The sequence below is a fragment of the Pholcus phalangioides genome, unplaced genomic scaffold, assembly GCF_987345545.1.
Source record: "Pholcus phalangioides strain wild (caught in Gottingen) unplaced genomic scaffold, Ppha-v1.0 ptg000039l_1, whole genome shotgun sequence".
Taxonomy (NCBI): Eukaryota; Metazoa; Arthropoda; class Arachnida; order Araneae; family Pholcidae; genus Pholcus; species Pholcus phalangioides.
This window is the reverse complement of record NW_028301625.1, coordinates 20,292,949-20,316,319: the sequence shown is the minus strand read 5'-3', so window position 1 is coordinate 20,316,319 and position 23,371 is coordinate 20,292,949. Positions and strand designations below refer to the sequence as shown.

General features: G+C 34.0%; 1 protein-coding gene across 2 annotated transcripts in view; it reads left to right on the top strand.

Moving 5' to 3' along the window:
* LOC149065669 (salivary peroxidase/catechol oxidase-like) overlaps nt 1-23,371 on the top strand; it is a 151,837-nt gene that overhangs the window by 78,548 nt on the left and 49,918 nt on the right. For both annotated transcript variants that reach the window (XM_089253858.1, XM_089253859.1), the window contains exons 3-5: nt 14,273-14,364; nt 14,754-14,862; nt 18,510-18,727. In XM_089253858.1, the coding sequence (XP_089109984.1) occupies nt 14,273-14,364; nt 14,754-14,862; nt 18,510-18,727 (419 nt within the window). The remainder of the gene's footprint in view (nt 1-14,272; nt 14,365-14,753; nt 14,863-18,509; nt 18,728-23,371) is intronic.

Sequence of the window (23,371 nt, the reverse complement as noted above, 5' to 3'; positions counted from 1 at the left end):
AAAGTATTAGTACTAAACTATGCAAATTCTTAGCAAAAAATCTGCGGTCAATGTCAATTTTTTGATGAATTACTGTTCATTTTTCAATGTTTTCCCCGTGACACTTTTACTCATTATCACTCCCTCAGTCTTCGTCTTCTGGTAGCTGGTGGATCTCTTTGAAGTGTCAATAGCTTTTAAAAGACCTGTATAAGAGATATAAAGCCATCTCCATAGACTAGTCACTTGAATACTACACTTTCCGTTCAGAAACAAAATTTGATTGGCAGTATGCTCATATCAAAAAAGTAACGAGGCAAAAATATCCAGATAAATAAACACCTATGTAGCGCCCGTTATGGTAAAGACCTATTCCATTTCCTATTCCTTGGTATATACTCTGTATGGACTATGGGAAAATGTAAAATGCAACAAAAAGCACCATTTTTTCCCTGGTGTTTGGCCGTATTCGGATTAGCAGTTTTTGGGAAAATCTATTCAGAGTACGGGAACTTTAATTGTAATCACCCTGTATTACTCTTAAAAAAAAGATATGAACACAGTTTGTTCAAATCAAATCAAAAATGTATTCATTTTCACACATTCAGAAAGATTTAAAATTAGTTTATGAAAAACGTGTATCATCCAGAGGCATGATGCCTGCACAGATGATTGAAAACTTACATGATATATAATTAAGGAATAAAACAAAAAATACAGAATGAACACAGAAACATTAAAAAGCTATAAAAACTATAAAAAAAAGAAACACATACAACATAAACGAGACAAAATTATGAATGTCAAATAAAGCACATAATGATAAAAATTAACGAAGAAAAAGCATATATACACACAAAAAACACAAAAAAGACAAAATTCTTAATGTATCACGAAAAATATAAAATTAACAAAACTCGCACATACCTATACAACACAAACAAGAGCAAATTTTTTTCAATTAAAAAAAAATATATATATATACATAATTACTATTACAATTTATAGCTTGAAAAAATGCCGTTATGGATTATACTTACATAATAATGCGTGTAACTAACCCTCATAAAAACGCATTGAATTTTTTTTTTACAAAAATGGATTTCAATTTATTATGTTAGCATATTTTTAATTGAAACAGTACATCAGCACAGCAATTTAATTAATTTTTTTTATAGTGGATTTTTAGTTAGTTACAATAGACAACTGAGGGTAAAATGTAGTTTGTTATCTATAAACTGATAAAATCTTATTACGTAAAGGTGAATAGTTGTTACAGTTAATTTTATTTCCTATCCCCATAATTTGGTGTGACTTCATAAATCTCTAAACACGCGAAATATCAGCAGCTCTCAAAAAATGTATTGATTGTATGTATGATTGTATTTATATAAAGCCGTATTTTTTACTGAAATGACACTTTTTGGATACTTTTTTTTTCTGAAATACCAAAAAAATTGGTGTAATGGGGTTTTTCAATCATGCATTTGCTATGTATGTTTAAGTATATACAGGACCATAGAGCATTGGTTCCAACTGGGGTTCCGTGACAGCTTTTTTTTAGAGTTCCGCATGATCAAACGCCATGGAACCCTTAAAAATCCCGGAACCCGGAGAGCTTTCAAAGCGGAAAACTTTCTTGTCACTAATATTTGCAAAGCTGTTCTTTATTCTGAACTTTAACGACATAACTGTCGTTTAAAAAAAATCAGACCACACATGGATGACTGAACAACTTGGAAACAGTTGCTAGTGTTAAACATATTACATTTTCTCACATCGAATTTCTGAACCAGATATTCATGAATGTCATTTTCCGTTTCATCGGGAAATTAGGAGTTGTAAAACCGATGTTTTTTTTTGGAAATTTTTCATCCAAGAGAAGTGAGGATTCTTGACTTACAAAATTTACGTGCACTTTACGGGACACGCAACGCCAACTTGACACACGAGTTCCGCCCGGGCTCCTCATTTGCATAAAGGCTTCCACGATAACAGCTGGTACGAAGACAATGAATATGTAAATTAAGCGTGGTGCCTAAGACCTCTTTCATTTCGCCCTGGAACTATGAGACGGCGGTAGGGACACGCTGTTTTTGGATAAATATTCAAAAATTTCTTTGAGTTCCGTAGAACAGCCTTATTATAATCAAGGGTTCCGCGGAACGGCTTAAAAACTATCAAGGGTTCTTCGGAACAGCATTATAACTACCAAGGGTTCTTCGGAACAGCATTATAACTACCAAGGGTTCTTCGGAACAGCCTTATAACTACCAAGGGTTCTTCGGAACAGCATTATAACTACCAAGGGTTCTTCGGAACAGCCTTATAACTATCAAGGGTTCTGCTAGCAGTTTTACGTTGGAAAACTGCAATAGAGAGACAAAAAAATGGTGGCATCTGATATTGTTAAAACTTCGTATTGTAACATCACAGAAGATTCAGAAAATAGGAAGATGCGAAGAAATGAAAACTTTTTTGTATTAACAAGGAAATGATTGGATGGCCTAGTGGCCTCTCAACGAGGAAGAAAATGAACTTGGCCGAAGAAATACTTCACGAAAAAGAAGATGTTGAAGAATGCGTTGTTTAAACGTTACGCATCGATAGCCGCATTGCAATTTATGCAATGGGAGTGAAAGCTTGAAAGTGAAACAAGAAAGTGCTACAACAACAGCCTTATTCTTATCAATGGAAGTAGTGATGTGAATAGCTAATTATTTTCTTTTACTCCGGATATTTCCGATGCTTCTCCTTCCTGGTTTTTTTCTTTTTGTCCAAATCGATAATTGAATTTCAACTCAAAATTCACAAAACAAGAAATTCTCACGATTTCGTCCAAAAAAAAAATAAATAAAATTAAGGTAAACAACACTACGTTTAAAACGTCGTTTTGGAAGAAAATATGGACTTATTTATTTCAGAACCCCGAGCATTAATTTTTTTTTTCGGAGTTTTCAAGATATTTTTACATTTTTGACACTCAAAAAATACATTAAAACAGAAATGTCAGCAAAATTTTTTTTTTCAAATAAAAACATTTTTTTTTGTTAAGAAATTATTCACTTCGTTCAAATTCAAATTTTTTCAGCCAAGATGACGCAAGCTATATTCATCTTCACATACAATTTTTTTAGAGAATTTTATTGCTAAATTTTATGTAATAAATCACACTTTTCCCAGGCATTTTCTCCTGTAAGCCATTAAAAAAATCGCTGAAAGTTCAACTTTAATTGCTGCCTTCTGATGAAAGCCTCCACACAGTCCATATTCACTATATTTCTAACTCAAGACTTGAACAATGTCAGCGAGACTGACAGTTTTTGCTTATAAATATCCAATGAAGGGGCGCTACAAGTCTGCAGTGAATAAAATTTATTTCACGGGGGAGGGAGGGGGGAAGTACTAAATGTATAATATGGATATTCGTATCCATATTCATTAAAACTTAATTTATAAATCCTGTAAATTATCTTCATCTCCGATTTTATTAAAGATTATGAATTAAAACTTGCAGAAAACGGGAGAAAATATCAAATGTTTATAGTCGGAAAAAGTAAAATTACGGGGAAAATACGGGACACGTCAACGAGCAAGTCTGTGCGTCAAACATGCAATCTTTAAATATCAATAGAATAACAAACACAAACATTACCTTAATGAAATAAGCTCTAATTCTAGGAATTTCTTGGGAAAGCATCTTCTCTGCCGATGTCCAGTTAACTAACTTGTCATCATACGCATTCCATTCAATGGCATGTTATTTTAGTCGAATTTTAGATAAAGTTTTGAGAATGGATCTGTAAAAGTTCACTTTTCTTTTTTTTTAAGACCCTGTCAAATTCCCGTAAAGTAATACATTTATCAGGATATGAATCATGGTACAATATGTTAGTATTTATAAAAATTGGAAGATGATTTGTCAGCATGTTTTTACCAAATTTAATAGGCAGTGAAAGTGTTAGAAACAGCAGCAGAGGCGATGAAAAAGTGCCGTTATATTTGAAGTCATCGCGTTTTTATCGACTTGATAATCAAGGTCCATAAATGAGCAATTCTCTATGGAAACCAGCCCCGTCTGTCAATTATTGACGTTATAGCTGAATTGTCGTTACAAGCGAGTTTGACTATTATATACAGTGAAATCTCACTGCAACGGTACTCGATTACATCGATAAATTCCTCTACAATAAATTCCTCACCAGTTTTTATTCTTTCTCCAGGGGGTTTTCTTTTGTTCTACCGTATATTTTGCACTATCTACTCTTCGAAAGTGTTAATGAAATTGCCGTGCAGATACTTTTTGTGTAACTTAGTAAACAAAAGTGTTGTGCAGTAAACTACTTTACACAGGGTGAAACAACTTACTGAATTTTATTGATCAACTAACCGATTGGAATGTTTTGCTGCAATTACTTTTAATGCATTTTATGGTGGCGTTAATAATGCCAGTTCAAAAGAGATGCCAAAAACAACATAAATTTGGTTGCCCCTGATGATAATGCGGCAATATAACGCGGCAACCTCTCTACAGCAATATTTTTTCTTGGTTCGCAGAGTGTACCGTTATATAGAGGTTCCACTGCATATAGTGGACCTGTTTTGAAAGTTAAGGCTCGGACTACGCCCTTGGCATTACCCACTAACCCCCTAGGTGACGTCACGGGGCCAATCGGGCCACGCGTCGATCGGTTCCCTTGCCGAAAGCAACGGGAGCCTCGAACAAGTTACAACATCAACATAAGCGTGCGAAAATCGCGCCGAAAATTGACAGATTACTCCTGCGAGCAAGACGTTGACTTCGCGTTTATTAATGATTCCTTTTTCATGAAGATATATATTCGGGCGTGGTTTTGAACCATTCAAATGGTTTCAAGGTTCAAACTAACTTCCAAAGAGCAGCTACAACAAGCCCATTTGTACTTTATAATCCGATACCTCAGTTACCCGATTGCGTTACTCTGTTGGATCAGAGATGAAGCGATAACAAAAATTACATCGTAGTCGTAATTCATACGGAGAACACTTTAAACCACTATTCAAACCGCATTTTTATGTAATAATTTTTTTTTTTGAAAAACCGTTATATACATACACACATACATGACATAGACTATACCAGCGTTTTTCAACCTATGGTCCGCAGGCAGACTTGATAATTTACTTCTAATTCAATTGTAAAATTGTACAATTGGTGTAATTGATATTAGTAATATCCCCTTTTGGGTTCAAATAAAAATTACAGCTTTATACTTGGTGCCACCATATCACTTCGAGAAAAATGTGGGAAATACGGGATACCCTAATTTCTAGCCAGGTTTGGGTTATCAACAGTATTTGCTAAGAAATTTCTGAAAAATTACAAATGTAGGAAATGAAGGAGTACTGAAAATCACTGATAATTTAAAAATGTAGCCGTAACTATCATATGATTTATAAGCTATAAAAATTACCATCATTCACGAATTTAGTAAGCATTACAACTTTAAATAAGCTTCATTGAAAAAAACGGGGTAAGTGTATAAAATACAGTAGTAGGAACAGCGAAAAATCTGGCCTTTATGGCAGTCCCGTAAAATACAGGATACCGTCATGTTGTAAGTTCGTGGTCCGTCGAATTGTTTCAAACATTTTACTGGTCCGCAGATTCAGAAAGGTTGAGAAACACTGGACTATACAAATAAATGAAAATTGAAAAACACAAATACAAACATATACTCACACTCTGTGACCCCAAGAAACTAACAAGCCCATCCAGCAGGCCTAAAGGAAGTTTGTTCTTAAATATTGTTTTAGAGATCATTGTTCTTCAACCTTTTTAGACCTGTGGACCACAGAAAATAGTTGAAAAATTTCACGGATCGACAAAATGAGATAAATAATTCTTAGACGAATAAAATGCAAGTAAAAAATTACAGAGAGAAGGAATTAAAAATTAGGTAGCGCTACATGAATTGAGCGAAATAATTTGCGGACCGACTGATGCCGATGGTTTTTGACAACAGCTTTTGAAATAATTAGATATATATGCTATATTTATTTATTTATTTTTAACATAAGGTACACTAGGGTAAATGGAACTCATATATTTTTTAGAATGTTGTTATCTTCTGGGAACAGTTTTAGGTGGAATTTTTCTTTTGTATTTATTATATATTTCAATAAAAAAATGTGCTTGGCGGCTCATAGTAGGTTACGAGCAGATTTCAGAAATTTTCAGATTTCAGATTAGGTTTGAGATCACGTTGCTACCTGTTGTGCTCTTTGAATTTGAACTATTCCTGGAAGTGCGAATTAGTTTGACATTGATATTTCGGGGGCAAGCCCATCCGTACTTAGTTTTAATGTTTTATTTACGATACAAGTATGCTTTTTCTTAAGAAAAAGTAGGAATTAAAAGGGTTTCCACTTCCTTTACGTTTTTCTGGTACTAGGGCCAGTGGAACGTAGTCAATTTATACTTATCAAAAAACATACCACCCTTAGCTACTTGCATACGTTGGCTTCATCAACTGTAGTAAAAAACTGAAGAAAAGTATAAATCTTCCGAGTCAGCACTACTGGCTTCTATATTTCAGCCTGCACCGGGCCTGTTCTAAGACGATGCAATAGTCTTGAGGACAGATATCGGCGTAACATTTTTCTCATTCCGCATTTCACTGCTTCGATAGACTTAAAAAAAAGGAGTGTCGAAAAATAGAAGAAAAACGGAAGTAAAAAATTATATGATTTATGTTCTTTTCACTATCAAATTGATTTTCAGTGTGAAAAAAAGTTTAATATTTTAAAGTCGGTGCACGGGAAGGCTATTTTTACATAATGTTTTATTAGGTTTTGGCATTTCATATTGTCCCCCTCATGCCAGAAGTATGCAGGGCCACAACTGGGGGGAAGCAGGCGGGTCTCGTGCCCCGGGCGCTGGACCCGAGGGCGCGCAAATTTCATTCTGAAACCTCTCCTTCAACATTACAAGGAGGCGTCAAAAAGGGGGGCTTGCCCCGGGTGACCAAGCATCTAGTTGCGGCCCTGGAAGTATGAATGTGCAAATTTGTATGAATGACGCGCTTGAATGTTACTCTACCCATGTAAACCTACTCTACCTATACTTTACTCTATCCATGAGTGTCATTTCCCTAAAATGCTTTGTAACATGCGTTTGAATAGGGATAAAACATTCACGTTTCTGACATAACTTAGAAACGCGAAATACGGATCCAATCAGCTGGTTATTGGATAATCCCTTATTTCGCTAAGGATTGCAAAATAAGGACCCAACCAGCTGATAAACCCAAAAAGTGAAAATGTTCACATTCATGCTTCTGGCATGAGGTGGACGACATAAACTCGGTTTTATTTTGATTTTTCGTTAAATATTTTCCATTTATTTACGAAAATTAATTACTCGGTACAAAAAGTCTTAAGGTTATAGTATGACATTGCATATTGGGGCTATCTATTATAATTTAATGAATAATAGATTTATTGGATACATCATGTTAACCTTCATCGAAAGGACTTCCATCGCTACTTATATATTTTTATGATAACGAATGTTGCAAGAAATTGAATATTTCATTAGTTTAGCACCTTGGCTTTTCCTTGAAAATCGCTTATTTTTTGTCCATCTTGTAATTTTTAGTGTAGGCTGAGAGATAGTAGGATGCTCAGAATAAGGGACTTTGGTGTCGCCGAGCCGTTGTGTTTGCGACATCCGTATGGAAAATTACTTGATAGTTATAGGTCCTTGACCTCAAAAAAAGGGTTGGGAAGGTAGTAAGTTACACTATTGCGGTCACAGGTAGATTAATTACTGATCAACCCCCTTGAGGAAATTTTTCCGACAAAAATAAAAGCGAATTGATAAAAGCGTATTCTGATTTGAATCAGTCGGAATTAGAGAGGAGGCGAGAATACAGATGTGCTCATGATAATTAGTGTAACTCTTACTCTGAGGATGGGATTTGCCTGCTGGTCAGTGACATTAATTCACGACCTCTTTATAACTACATATATGATGACTTTCTATTCGTGGTATAGTTTTCTCATCCTATTTTCTTTTTACCCCCACGATTAAGTTAACTTTCAGAGTTCGCCTTTTTTTAATGCTCAAAAAAAAAAAATTGCTACAGAAATACTTTCTCATTCCATTCATTTGCCTTATACGCTTATACTTATAAATTAAAACTTTAGGATACTGTGGTTGTTCAAACTCAGACGACCAGCTGATCACAAATGCTTGCGGTTGGATTGAAATATAATAGAACAGCGTTTTCAACCTTTCTGAACCCAAGGAGCAGTAAAATGTCTGAAACAACTAGACTGACCACAACATGAGTAGTGTGACTGGTGCATGAGTGTGTGTTTAACTGGTGGCAGATGGCAGCACTACACATAACAAGCATTACAGAGAAACAAAAAAAAACTTCACGTCAGGTTTCACTACACGTACACGCACATTCCCGCATGTACCGATTCGTTGGGGGTTCCGCGGGGGGTGGGGTGGGGGGGGGGTGCATGTGTGGTGTAACAGTAGTAGGTAGGGCCTCCAAAAAATGGCTCGGGGATCCATGATGTTCTTAAGTCAGCCACCTCGTTGGGCAATTTGGCTGTTGTGGCGTTGTATTTGTATTTGTGACCATATGATCTGTAAAACAAGACACACACACACACACACACATATATATATAATAATGCTGCGTATTTTACGTGACATTCCTGTATTTTGACCGTTCCGACATTCTTATACAATTGCCTCGTTTTTTTAACTAAGTTTATTTATATTTTAGATCTTCACTAAAACCGTGAAAAAATGTTCATCTCGCATATTTGTCATCATGCTCAACGTTTTATTCCGTGTACTACATTCAAATGCACATTGATTTCCAGTAACTAGCAACGTTTTTGGTGACAATTGGCGGTGCCCCTATTTTTCCATCTTTAAGATCCCAATGTCCCGTATTTTTATCAATGAAATATGGTCACCCCATCATGATGAATGGTTTTTTTTTCGTGAAAAAAGTTCCTGTTTAGTGCGATTTGAAGCAACCATTTAATTTCCCACCCTTCACCGATCTGCAAATTTATCATAAATTTCATTTTTTGGTAACAATTATTGATATCTAAATAATTCAAATTTTTTTTATTAGGAACCCACTAGGCATTACTATACAACAATTAAATAACTTTTCATTCAATTAGAATTAAATTATCAAATCTGCCTTTGATCATAGGTAAATTTGATCGAAGTAAAATAGAAGAATGAAATACTTGATAAGTTTACACAGACGATTTTTTTTTTAATTTACAGTTTCCTCAAGTTATAGTAACAGATAATTTCTGTATCCATTGTTGAATTTCTCCAGTTGAAAGCTGAATTATTCGTAAAGAATTTTAATTAGCATTAAGAAAGTTTCTACGATTCACAAAAATTTAAATTTTAAGAGAGTTATTTTTACGTCTTCTCCTCAATTTTTTCTTTTACAAACTTGAATCCAGGTTTTTAATGGCATCTTTCTGACAATTCATAATTCTAAGTTTTAGGGTAAAATAGCTTCCTTTTTATACAAGGGTGATATAAGATATTTTTTTTTATTACTGTGTGTGTGGTTAATTGAGCGTTTAGTTAATTTTTAAAGGCGTACGCGACCATGAACTTGGATTTTTATGCTTTTCTATGGGAAAAAATCACCTACCTTTAACCCTCTCACCGGCATGGACGAGATGTATCGCCCTCTTAAAAGCCTTTTATTTAAGCAGTGGCAAGGTCAGACGTTTTGGAAAGCTGATTTCTCAACAGAACACGTTTTCCAATTCCCTCTTAATTTCTACCAGCTAAAAATTGGAAGAAAGCCTACTTCATAAACAAAAATGGCATTTTAGAGGGGGTTTGTGATTTCTGTTTAGTTTAAAGCAGTGTTTCCCAAAGTGGGCAATATCGCCCCCTGGTGGGCGATGGAAAGGTCCAAGGGGGCGATAGAAACCACGGGTATAACATAGGATCCTATTGGTTCGCTTGAGTTGGGGGGCGATGAGAGAAAAATTTCTCTGAAGAAGGGGGCGATGGAACAAAAAGTTTGGGAAACTATGGTTTAAAGGAACACTTAAAAGTTGCTCTTATTGACTTTAAGTACTTAATTTTTACCCTCGAATTTTGTAAATATTTTTATATTATTTACCAGGAGCTTTTAGAATGTTATTGGTTGGTTGCTTTTTTTCAAACATCAATTTTAACAGCTTGTAATTTTTCAAAAAACACAAAAACTGATCAATATCTTGTGGTGTGCTTGAAATCATTGCGATAAAAAATCCTCGCGTTCGAGTATGTTATACACACTGTCGAAATGCATTCAAAGTTTCAAGACATTTGAACAGTGTTCGGAAAAATATTCTTTATCTTCACAAAAAGACATTTTTTGGGGAAAAAAGCATTTTTGAAAAACCTTAAAATAATCATGCATGCCATCACTATATATAGGGTGCCCCATAAATTGGTAAATAGTTTAAAATTCATAAAAATTGAAGGAATTATTATATTTGAAAATGCGGTTTGCAAAAAAATTTTCTCACGATGGGGGGATTTTTGGTACAGAAAAAAATGTATTTCAAATTTTGTCGATAGAGGACACTGCATGAAAGCAAGAAGAGGAATGATTGAACCTGATTCTTTTCATAGTCTCTTCCGTGTCTGAAAAATTCTGAGGTGAAACAACTTCACCAATAGTGCTTTATCCATTAACGTCAACATAACGAAAATCTTATGTAAGTGCCAGTAACAGTAAAATTCAGTAATGAGCAGTAAATCGTACACCGTACACCCTGCATTTCATGGGACTCTGATTTGCATAATTCCAGCGATTAGCTTTCGTGCAGCGCCTTCTGTCGACAAAAATATTAACCAATTTTGTGTGGGGGGGGGAGAGAATTGGGGGGAGGGGGAATAATAATACCTCCCCCCCCCCCTTTGTGATTAATTCAATTCAAATTCCTTTAACTTTTATGTAACCGTATTTAAATATATAATATTAAAAACAATTTTAGTTTAGATAGAACAAAAATTGGAGCATAGACAAAAATTTTTAAATTTGAATTTAAAAATTCAAAAATTGAAAAATTCGTGTTTTGTTAAATTTACGTGCATTAACTCCCAAAAAAATTAAAAAAAATTTTTTTTGCGTTATTTTTAAGTGTTTTATGGTTTCACAAAAGAACGTCCGAAATTCTGCACGTTTGGAAAGTTATGAGGTTCTTGTTCTGGTTTTTGACTTCTTAGCATATTATGGTGATTTGAGGAAGTTATTGAAGCAAACATGCAGTTCTATCCCACTGTGAACATCGTTATGAAAGTGATATGAATAGAAATTACTTTAAAATTTTCTTTACCCATCAGACGGTATCTTCTCATTTAAGGGGCTTCCTACCTTTTTTAACATGGTAAAAACTTTCTTATACAGAAATATTATTAAAAATATTATTTATCCATTAATTTATCTCAAAGTTTTACCACATATTTGATTCTGTATGCTATCAAAAATTTACCTATCTTTTCAAAAAAAAAACCCATTAAAAACAGTTTGCGCGTATGATGAAATTGCATGAAATGAATATATTTGAATAGAAAATGATTCAAACTAAAGAAAAACTGTTCAGTTCATAAAATGACGAAAAAAGATTAGGATTTTATCGACTCGATTTTATATTTACAGAATTAAATTAAAAAAATTTAAAATTTAAAAAAAATTAAGAATTTTTTTATAATTTAATAATATATTTATATATATTATAATTTTTTTAATTTTTAAATATTTTTTTAATTTTTAAATATTTTTTAATTTTTAAATATTTTTTTAATTTTTAAATATTTTTTTAATTTTTCAATATTTTTAAAAATTAAAATTTCTTGGGTTACAAAAATATTTCTTAATTTTTTTATAATCCAAGTATTTATGAGTAGACCTCAAATCTTTCTCGTTATTGTATGAACTCAGCAGTTTCCTTTATTTTTAATCGGTTTTTATTCAATTTCATTAATGTGATGTTATTTTATCGTGCGCGTAAGATGTTTTTAATGTGGTTTTCTTTTTTGAAAATTTGTAAAAAATTTATTAGAGATAATTGTAAAATTTTTGTACTAGCATAGGATATCATATACAATCAAATATACATGGTGAAAATTTGAAGTAAATTAATGAATAAATAATATTTTCAACAATATTTCTGCATAAAATTTTTTTACCAGGTAGGAAATCCCCCCACCCCCGTTTAAACACAAAAAAATTCCACAAGCAAAACATTTAAATGTTAGTTCGTGCTGTAACTCTAGCTTTCTTCCTACGGTGGTATAGGCTATTAGCGTGACATAATTCTCAGAAAAGTTATTAACTTTCCTCTCCCTTTCACCCAGTTTTTTTTTTGCCAAAAAACTGAAATCAACTTTTAGTCATCTTTTTTCACGTAACGTGACCGAAATGTAAATGAAATGCATTGAAACCACTAATTAAAAAAATTATTATCATGTTACTCGGGTTTGTAATTTCAAACCGTTTAAGATTTTTTCCCCCATCATTTACTCAAACTTGCTGAAATGAGTTTCTTCAATTTTTAAGGCTTCTCGATGCAAGAATTTTTATTTAAGGGCCTGTGCTACCTTTTAACATGGTGAAAAACTATGCCCTAGTAGAAATATATCATTAAAATATTATTTAATTATTGATTTATTTTAAATTTGGTACACATATATTTGATTGTGTATTCTATCATGTGCAGTACAAAGTTTCTCCAATATTATTTTTTTTGCAAATTTTCAAAAAAAAAGGAAAACATTATTTATACTTTGCACGTATGATCAAATAACATGACATCAATGTAATTGAATAAAAATTGATTCAAAATTAAAGAAACCTGTTCGCTTCATAAAATGATAAAAAAAACAGATTTTTCATTGTCTCAATCTTATTTAAAATGAAATTTAAAATTCAATTTTTTAATAACTAAAAAATGTATTTAATTTTTAGTATTCATGAATATTCATTTAAGTATTCATGAAGGGGTCTCAAATCTTTTCCGTCATTTTATAAACTGAACAGTTTGTTTTATTTTGAATAAATTTTTATTCAATCACATTGAGGTCATGCTAATTTATTATGCACGCAAGGGGTTAATAATGCATGTTTTTTGAAAATTTGTAGAAAAAGAGATATGGAGAACATTTTCTATTGGAATAGGATAGCATATGCAATCAAAAATGTGTGTAAATAGTTTATAAGGTTTTCGCGGCCATCATTTGATAAAAATTGTTTTTTCGGGTTCGAAGACCGTCGTCCGTTTGAGTTTGTTCTCAACGTTTCCCCAACACTAGTGGTTGGCATCTTCAGGAGAATTGATAAACTGGATCAAAGTCAAGTTTTCCGGTCAAGTTTTCCAAGATCAAAGTCAACTACACTATTGTTTTGTGATTGGTCAGTTGACCAATCACAAAACAATAGTGTAGTTCAAGCCTCTTATGTGCATAAATACAACCTGAGACTCCGGAAAACTTGACTTTGATCCAGTTTATCAATTCTCCTGAAGATGCCAACCACTAGTGTTGGGGAAACGTTGAGAACAAACTCAAACGGACGACGGTCTTCGAACCCGAAAAAACAATTTTTATCAAAAATGTGTGTACTAAATTTTAAATAAATCAATGGTTAAATAATATTTTAAATGTATTTCTACTGGAGCATGGTTTTCCACCAGGCACGCGGTAGCCCAGATCGATAAGATACTCGCCCAAAGTACCAAAGGATGTTTAGAGGTGTCGCGAGTTCGATACCCAGTTCGTCCTTGTCAGAAAAACTTTCCTGACACAGGGGCACAACAGCAACGGCGACATGTGACCGCAGGGAGTCCCCATCGAGGGGTTAGCGCACCAACCTCTCGATGAGCATAATAAAACAAGCCTGCCGTTCGAAATCGGCAATAAATTGTAAATTGTAGGTCTAATTAGCCCTCGTGTGCAGAAAATGACTGTGGTACGACAAAAATGATCAAATGATGATTAGTTTTTCACCATGTTAAAAGGTAGGAGACTCCCTTAATAATTTTGAATTTCCCATGTTAATTCGACAACTTTTTTGACCATGTTTGCAATTTATAATCTACCATTCTACCATCAGTTTCTGTAAACACGAGAAAATGATTAAAAAAAGTTCTTTTCCTCGTGCCATTTAAACATAATAATTGATGATATAGATCGTTTGTAGCTTACCAAATTCATTGAAATTAATTTTATTTTGTTTATTTTTTCTCATTGCAGTTTGAAAGTAGCGGCGACAGGTGATTATGGAGAAATTTGTATTACGTATGATGATATAAATCAAGCAACTTATGAAGCCAGATCGAAAATAGGTATTACATTACGTTATCGTGTGTGTTTTTGAAAGATAATATAGTTATGGAAATGACTATATTATTCTTCACTTCTACTAAATTAACTTCGAACGTTCCCGTATTTTACTTTACAAAGTAAGTGTATCGTTTTCAAAGCTGTACTGCGTTTAGTGAGCAAACCTAAATGGAATCATCCTGTGAAGTAAGTGTATTTTTTGTACTCAAAACAGAACATATATTCCCACCAAAGTATGAGAAAGAGTGAGTATGTACAGAGGGGTACTGAAGATAACGATTTTTTTATTGTTGAGAACAATGTGTTCCACAATTTTCAAAAAGTCAACTTTGTGACCTTTTATACCATTTGCCACACTTGCTATAACATTATAGGCTAATGTCTTTAACAGGTGATGTTCCAAAAGAAATATACGAACTGTCATCAGTGTACCCAGAGTCTGAGCATATAGCTGTTCCAGCTGAAATCATCCAGGAAACCACAAGAATTTTAGCGCATAGGTAAGTAATGAAATCAGGTATAATATCCTCATCAAAAAGAATATGGAGATTAATAAATAAATTGCACAGTCACCGTTGACAAAATTATACAGTCAAACTTGGTTATAGCGACATTTATAGTGTCATAAATATTATGTCGTTAAAACCAAGGTTGCGGTTTTTATGATTCTGCTATGAGATACAGGGTGTTTCAGAAAGGACTCCCCTTACCTTTGAAATGACATAACTTGGAAACAGTGATAGAGAGATGAACATGTAGTTCGTTTAATTGACAGGCCTGAAATCTTAAATATACAGCTACAACTTTGGTTAATAGATGACACCGCTGTCTCGGTGTAATGTCCTTTAAACAGTGGGCGATATTGTTCTTCATAACATAGGCGGAGATAGACATGAAAGGCTGGGGGAGCATGATAATGATGCCAATTCATATATGTGCATAGACATTAGATCATCCGGCTCCGTCATTGACGCTGGGCTTCGCAAACATGGTTCGAATGGCATTGTGGTGGATTCGAAATGTTCATCTTGCCTAGCAATGACTCACAAATAAACTGTTGATACAGCGTTTGAGGACGTTTGCTGTTCGTGACAAATTTGACAAAAACGGACGAGGCATCATGTGGTAAACAAATACAACATTTAATACAGGATAAACATGACAATTAAACATGTATTCAACAAGGGTAAACATAAAAGACAAACGCAACATGCACACACGGACCATCGGCCTGATCAATCTCGCGCCAACTTTTTTCTTTTCCTCAATTTTTGCACGACGCGTGTTTGTCTCGCTCGCAGCGCCATCTCTAGTCTTAAAGTATTACTCTGTAAACAATGACTCAAATGGCCCCACACAAAGAAGCAGTTAAATAAAATTACTGTGCGCTATTTAGAATAGTATTCTACTTTAGACTGTGCGTCCATTAGTTAAAATTACATACAATTTTGAAAATTTGTGTATTTGAAATTTCAGGCCTGCCCATGAAACGTACTTCTTACTATTTCCAAGTACCAAATGTCATGTCAAAGTTAGGGAGTCCTATTTGAAACACTCTGTATAAGGCTCGGAAGTGATTCCCCTCAAACGAAAGATGAAAGGGATCATGAATGCATGGATGAAATAGGATCGTAAAAAAACACATACCACTAAAGAATCCACCGGCTTATGGAAATTCAGCAAATAATGAATCGACAAACACGTAATAAATTCTGAATTGATTGTAAAATGTTTTAAAATAAAAATAAATTTCATAACTAGAACAGTTAATTAATTTTTCATTGCCTTAGTTATTAATAGGAAAGAGCCAAATATTTTATCAATGTATTGAGCTGAAATTTAAGAACTTCTTTAGAAAATCAGATAAAACAAAAATGTTGGAAAAATTGGTCATTATATTCTAGGACATTTTTTGACGTAAAAAGTGAAGTTCATTCACATTATTCTCTATGCCAGCGATTCTCAACCGGTCCTCCGCTGTTGCTCGAGTAAAATAAAATAAATCAGTATAAATTTAATTCAAAATAATAATATATATTTAAAAAAGAGCCTACGGGGCTCCGCCATTGAAGTTACATACCAAAAAAAAAAAAAAAAAAAAAGGCTCCGCGAGTCTAAAAGGTCGAGAACCGCTGCTCTATGCGAATCGGCGGGGACTACCATTCATTGACAGGGTATCGTAACATTCGAGTTAGACTCTAGTTATGTCTCAGTTAACATACAGGGTGGGCAAAAAGTCTGTAGAAACTTTAAAAATTCATAAAAACAGGAAAAAAACCCGAAATAAATAACGGTTTGCAGGGTTAGCATCGCTAGATCACGGGAAATTCTTTAAGACAAGAAAAAACCCCTCAAAAAACAGCCGAAGGGGTGGTGTTTGCCTCCAAATCGTTTATTATAGCAGTATATGTTCCACATGCCCACCGCCAAAGGGTATAACACATTGCAGGCGAGTCACAAATCCAGCAACGGCAGAGTGCAGCAGGTACGGATGTATACATGACACCTCTCGGCGGATCGCATCTTTCAGTTTCGACAGATTAGATGGACCGGGTCGATACACTTTTCTTTGATTTGTGTACGTCAGCGTCACCTACCGGCTGTTTTTTAATTTTTTTCCATGTCTTAAAAAAATTCTCGTGACCTAGCGATGCTGACCCTGCAAAAACCGTTTTTTATTTCCGTTATTTTTCCGGTTTTTATGCATTTTTAAAGTTTCTACGGACTTTCTGCCCACCCTGTAGATATTGCCTGATAAATTGCAGCAAAATTTTCTGGCTCAACAGGTCCGAGAGTTCGTACCCAGGCCATCGCATGATTGTGATTAGCCAGACAGATATATAAGTTGATTCAGAAATTTTTTCTAAAACAAAATGACAGTTCGTGAAATTCATTTTACTGGCGCGGAGTGAAAACGTGAGTCCGTTTCAGCTCAAACAACTCTTGAGCCTTCGGTTATAAAAACTTATCATTTATTTTACTAGAAGCTATATATGTACCGAGATAAAAAAAAATTTATATGACCCCCCCTTATCTTCCAACTTCCATTTAGAAAGTTGTTACTCTGCCTCTCCTGAATGAAACAAAAAGTATGTACATGTTTCTAAGTGCAACATTAGCCGAGTTATTTTTTGAATTCAAGAATTGTTGAAAATGAGATAAGGAACTGCATATTCACAACATTGAACAGGCTTATATCCCATATATGTTGAGATGTCCTCTCCACTTGTTGATACAAGATTCCTCGAAGGCTTGGTTATATTTTGGAGATGAGGATTTTAAGGAAGAAAATTCATCTCTCTCGCTATATATGTTGTCATTTGGTGGCCTATGCCATTCAAGAGCTATTAGTTGATTGCGGCCGCTGTCCATGTCGAAGCCATTCAACATATATATATATACGATCCAAGGGAGAAGTATTCTACCTGTTTCCATAGCTTAGGGGTAGAGCACTCGTCCGGCAAACGAGAGACTGAGGGTTCGAGTCCCCGTGGAGGTAGAGTCGAGTTTTCTTCCTTAAAATCGTCATCTCCAAAATATAGCCAGTCTTTTCGAGGAATCTTGTATAAGCTTATAAGTCTTTCTCTCACTTTCAGAAATTTTTGACTTTAGATATCTCAGCTGATATTATACTTAGAAACGTGGCATTTTTTTTCCGTTGGACTCAAGAGAGACAGAGAAACAGATTAGAAGTTAGAAAGAAGGGGGGACCGTGTGAAATATTAAATTTTGTATCTCGGTAAATATATGATTCCTATAGTGAAATAAATGGTATATTTATAAAATGTGGGAACGTTATTCGAATACTTTTTCTAATTGAACATAAGTTTTTATAACCAACGGTTCACGAATTATTCCAACTGTGAAACGGACTTTTCAACCTACACAATGTCTCTCAGCAATGATAGTTAGGGCCGTATTTACCGACATGGTTTAAACTGTAGTCACAATTTTTTGACAAGAGATCGAGACGAATTGGTTAAATGTAGGTTTTTAACCGATCTACGCTGATCTCTTATCCAAAAATTGTGACTACAGTTTAAAACATGTCGGTGAATACGGCCCTTAGAATTTCCATTGAGATATTTTTTTTTTCACATTTCTGCTATTATTAACAGAAATATATATATTTTTTTGTTTTCAACAGATTCTCTTTATCTCGTGACACAATCGTTCACGCTCTTCCAAGAATCGATACAAGTAAGACTTCCATAAAGGAGATATGCCCTACATTTCTAAAACCCGTGAAATGTGAACTCAGCAGATACAGGACATTGACAGGCATGTGTAACAATCTAGAGCATCCTTCGTGGGGTAGCGCCCGTTCCGCCATGATTAGATATTTACCACCCGAATATGCCGATGGTAAGTACATTTTTACCCGCCCTACAGTATATATTTTTTCCAAAAAAAAAAACAAAAAAAACACCAGTCATATAATTTCAAAGAAGTCTAGAAAATGCTCATCAATGCGACATACATAAAACCAATTTCGAAAATTATTTACGTTATTTTTTCATACATTAAACAATACCATGGCATTAGACTGGAAATTCCACTGTGAGATGGAATGAATGGAATGTCAACCGGGAATTCAAATGTGTAATTTAAATCCAAACAGACGGTTTTTTATTGTTTCTCTCCCCCCCCCCTTCTCTTTTGCATGAAAGAATTTGGATAGGTGTGCACGTGAATACGTGTGTGTTCCGTGTGTCCATTGTCCTTCGTCTGACATTTTAAGCCGCCTTTGACCTTCTTCAAGTGATGATCGCATATTTTTGGTTGAACTGTCTCCGGGTCCTTGACCTCAAAACCTTAATGCTCGAAGAAATGAGATTTCGAGATTTTTATATTCGCGATTTAAAAATCATGGACGTCTGATAGCTAGCTAGTGACATCGTGATGCTGATCGCAAGAAACTGAAAATACCAGATATGATGAATCTCGTCTGTGAAAGAAAAGTGAATCAACGATTTTTATTTATTCCGCCATTTTTTTTTTGTGTGTCCTTGCGAGAAAAAAAAAAAATGTTTAGGAAAACAATAGAATTTTTATCCATGTCCGTAGAATGAGCTAATATCGAAGTAAACGGATGACTAGCCGAAATGGCACAAACAAGGAAAAAAAACTTGTTTGCTTTCATCATTTTTTGGCATATTTCGTGAGGTAAACGTAGGGTAAGCATGACTCACGTAACGTATAAATTGATCAGTGATTAAGGATGGGTGCATATGTTCCTCTAATGCTAAAACGTATGAATCTGTTCTATTTCTGCACAAAACACCAAACAAAAAAAAATTATAAATGATGAGCGAATAGTTTTTTTTATAGAGGTAATTATTTTACTGAAAAAATTTATATGGGAGAAATTAGTGTAATAGTTATTCATAAAGAAGTATAGTTTCCAGATGCTGTGTGTAAAATAGTAACAGTTGAAGACACGGACCATATAACTGCTAACCGTTAGGCAGATAGATGTAGGAAGCCTAGAAATATATACTAGGGCGCTCATCACTAAGGTCGGGATTACACTATAAAAGTTTCTATAAAAGCAAAATTTGTATAGCCAACAGGCAAAAAAAACCCCGCTAAATACGCCTCTGTCAACACCATCTATAGCAGAAGGTCTCCGCACGAAGCTTTGACGTCACTTAAGTCGTCCATTTCACCTGTAACCATTGAATACAGCAGGCTGACGTATGCTAAATCTTTACCTTTTTTGCAGTATATCCAATGACTAGGTGATATGTATATAAATATAGGTGAGATATATATACATATAAATGGGCGACTTCAGTCACGAGCTTCGCGCGGAGGCTTTCTGCTACAGAAGGTGTTATCCTGGTAACGGTCGACGATGCGTCGGAAATCGTAAAAAAAAAATTGAAATTTCACTTACTTTACAAAGACGAGAATATCTAGTAGACGTCTACGTACCAATATTTAACACAGAAAATAATAGATCGAAAAATTTAAGAAATTAAGTTTAAGTGTAGAATAGCTTATGTATAACTACATCGAATGCGTAGCCATCATACCCACCATTACCGAGCACACTGCCGTCAGCATTATCGCTTGATGAGCCCGTGCGTATCTTTAGACGCTATAGGTAGATGCATTAATAGTTTGTGTACCGCTGATGAGGGAAGTGACGTAAGCGATAGCACGTGTGTCATGTGACTAGTCTGTTGTTCTAGTCCTGTGTCCAAAAAAAATATATACAGCCCCCTTTTTTCCACTATAAAACTATTATGGGTAGCTCTTGTCTTTGGTCGATGCCACAGTTGCAAAACAAAAGCGACAACTTCATTTTCAAATTGAATTAAGGTATCCAACTACATTTTTCTATAAAAGTGTACTGGAGTGAACTTTAATAACGTTTTTCGATAAAATGTGTCCCAAAATGGTGAAAACAATAGTAAATTTTGGATTACCTTTGTCATTTTCGATGAAAATGTAATTTTTATGTCATACTTGTATTTTGAGCAAAATTCATGTAATATTCCAAACACGATTGCAAACAATTTCACGAATGTAATGTTGTGTTATTCTCACAGTACATTGAAAAAGTAATGGTGCAGGTTATGGTCCAAAATTTAAAGGATTGTATGGTATGCACATAAGTTACACTCAAATCTGTTAATGTACGTGTGAATTTTCTGAAATTGCATTCTACATATCGTCTATAAAATAGTGATAGACCTTAGATTTTGGTTCATAACCTAAAAAATATATAGCAAAATATCAACGTTTGTCTAAGTAGATATTCGATGAAAATTCGGAATTGACTTTTACAGATTTTGGCGACAATTTGATTTTGCAGAAAAAATCATATAAGGTGATATTACAAGATCATCGACATCTACAGGATATCTGTATTTTAAGAATGAGAAACAAAAAAAATCATCCTTTTACGACCAAAACTGACCAATTTATAGGCAATTAAAGGTACGATTGTTTTGATAAGAGAATTCATACACAATTCTTTCAGAAACTAATAATTTGAACCAATTCATTTTCGAAAGTAAAATAATTCTAAATGTATGATTATTAAATTAAAATTTTGTTTTTGTTATTAGAAATATATTTTTACGGCTCCTTACAGACGTGCCATTTTCTGATGAGAAAATGCCTAATATTCATAAAATGCAATATTCTCTACTATTCGGTTAGTTTTCCTCTTTAAAGAATATGTTTTGCTTTCGTTTGAAATGTCTGCGTGAATTTTTTTTTATCAAAACCTTTTTTCAGAAAGAATATTTTTTACTTAAATGACCGCTATAGATGATGTATTTGTCAGGTTTCAACCCTCTCACCGGTACTGACGAGATATCTCGCCTTCTTTAAAAGCCTTTTATTTTAACAATTGAAAGCTCAGATATTTCGTAAAGCTATGGTATAATTATGGCTAAATTATTTTGTAGCTAAAGTATGGCATTTTATAAGGGTTTAGTGAATTCTGCTATACCGGTTAAAAAGTTAAGGGGCCGTTTAATAATTTATATCTAGGAACCAATATAATTTTTTTGCGATTTTATTTAATGACATAACATTGAGAGCTGCTAAGGTGTTAAATAAATTAAATTAGTGAAAATATTTCTGTCTGAAATAATTTTGTGTAAGACCCTTATTTCTCATCAAAAAAGATACAGCTTCAATTAGCTATAACTCGGTCAGCTTTGGTCATAGAACGTTTTTTTATTTGTTTCGCATGTCAGTGAATGAAGTATTTTCTACTAATAATACAGGACACGAGGAGCGTATTAAAAAACGCCTACATCTCAGGATTCTTCAACGTTTTTACTCCAGTGGACCGGTAAAAACAGTAAAGCAATTTCACGGACCGGCAAAAATGCGATAAATAATTTGTGGACCAGCAAAAATTATATGAACAATTTGCGGACCAGAAAAAAATTGGATTAAAAAAATGCGGACAGGCAAAAAATAAACACGGAAAATAATTTGCGTATCAACAAAAAATAAATAAATACAAAATAAAATCTGTTAGAACTCGCTCTCTTCTCTGAAAAAAAAATAATTAAGGAAAATATAATTTGTGGACCGGTGTGTGAAAGATAAACAGATTGGAGGAATAATTTACGCAAATAATACGTAAATAATTTACGTAATAATACACAAATAAATAAATATATAGGCGAAATAATTTACGGACCAGTAAAAGATGAATAAATAGGAAAAATAATTTGAGGACCGGCTGTGTGACGGCAAAAACAGAAATAAAAACAAATTTATATAGACAGAACCCTTTTTTTTAATTTTAAATTATATATCTGCTACACACACAATAGGGCGAAATTGTTTGCGGACCGACAGCGGTCCGTGGACCAGATGTTGAAGAACATTGCTATAGATGATACGTGACATGATTTGAAATATTTTTGTAATTGGAAGTTGCCTTTAAAAGACTGACAGTATTGGGATATCGGTAAGAATGGACTCCCTGTATATAAATATCGCGATTGAACTAAAAAAGTGCTAAAATTTAGTTACTTGTCTCCTACTATCAAGCTGTAAAAAGCGTCATCATCATTACTGGTTTAGAAATCATTATATGGATTCCGAAAGGTCAACGACCAACCTCTGATGGCGTTATTAACCTTTTTATTTGTCGTTTTTCCACATAAGCCCTAATGAATATGCATACGTTTTTTCACCACCTGTTTTCCTGATGTCTCTGTTAATTTTTGACATGATTTAACGCGTTCTTCAGTAGCTTTTCCATACGACCAAAATGAGCATTTTTGATACTAATGATAGTTCGTCATTCATTCGTCTCTCACCAGGTTACTTAGAAGTAATATTAAAAAAATCCATTACTTATACCATTAGGTGCCACCGAAAGAACTCATCATAATAATTTGCAATCATCTCTTAAAACGACAATTCTACCGCCTAATCTGAATTGCACTCTAATCTTCAGCAGTGCAGGTCTGGAGTCAAATCTTGACTAACGTGTCGCTATCTTTCCCCAGTCGTTCAGTTTAATCA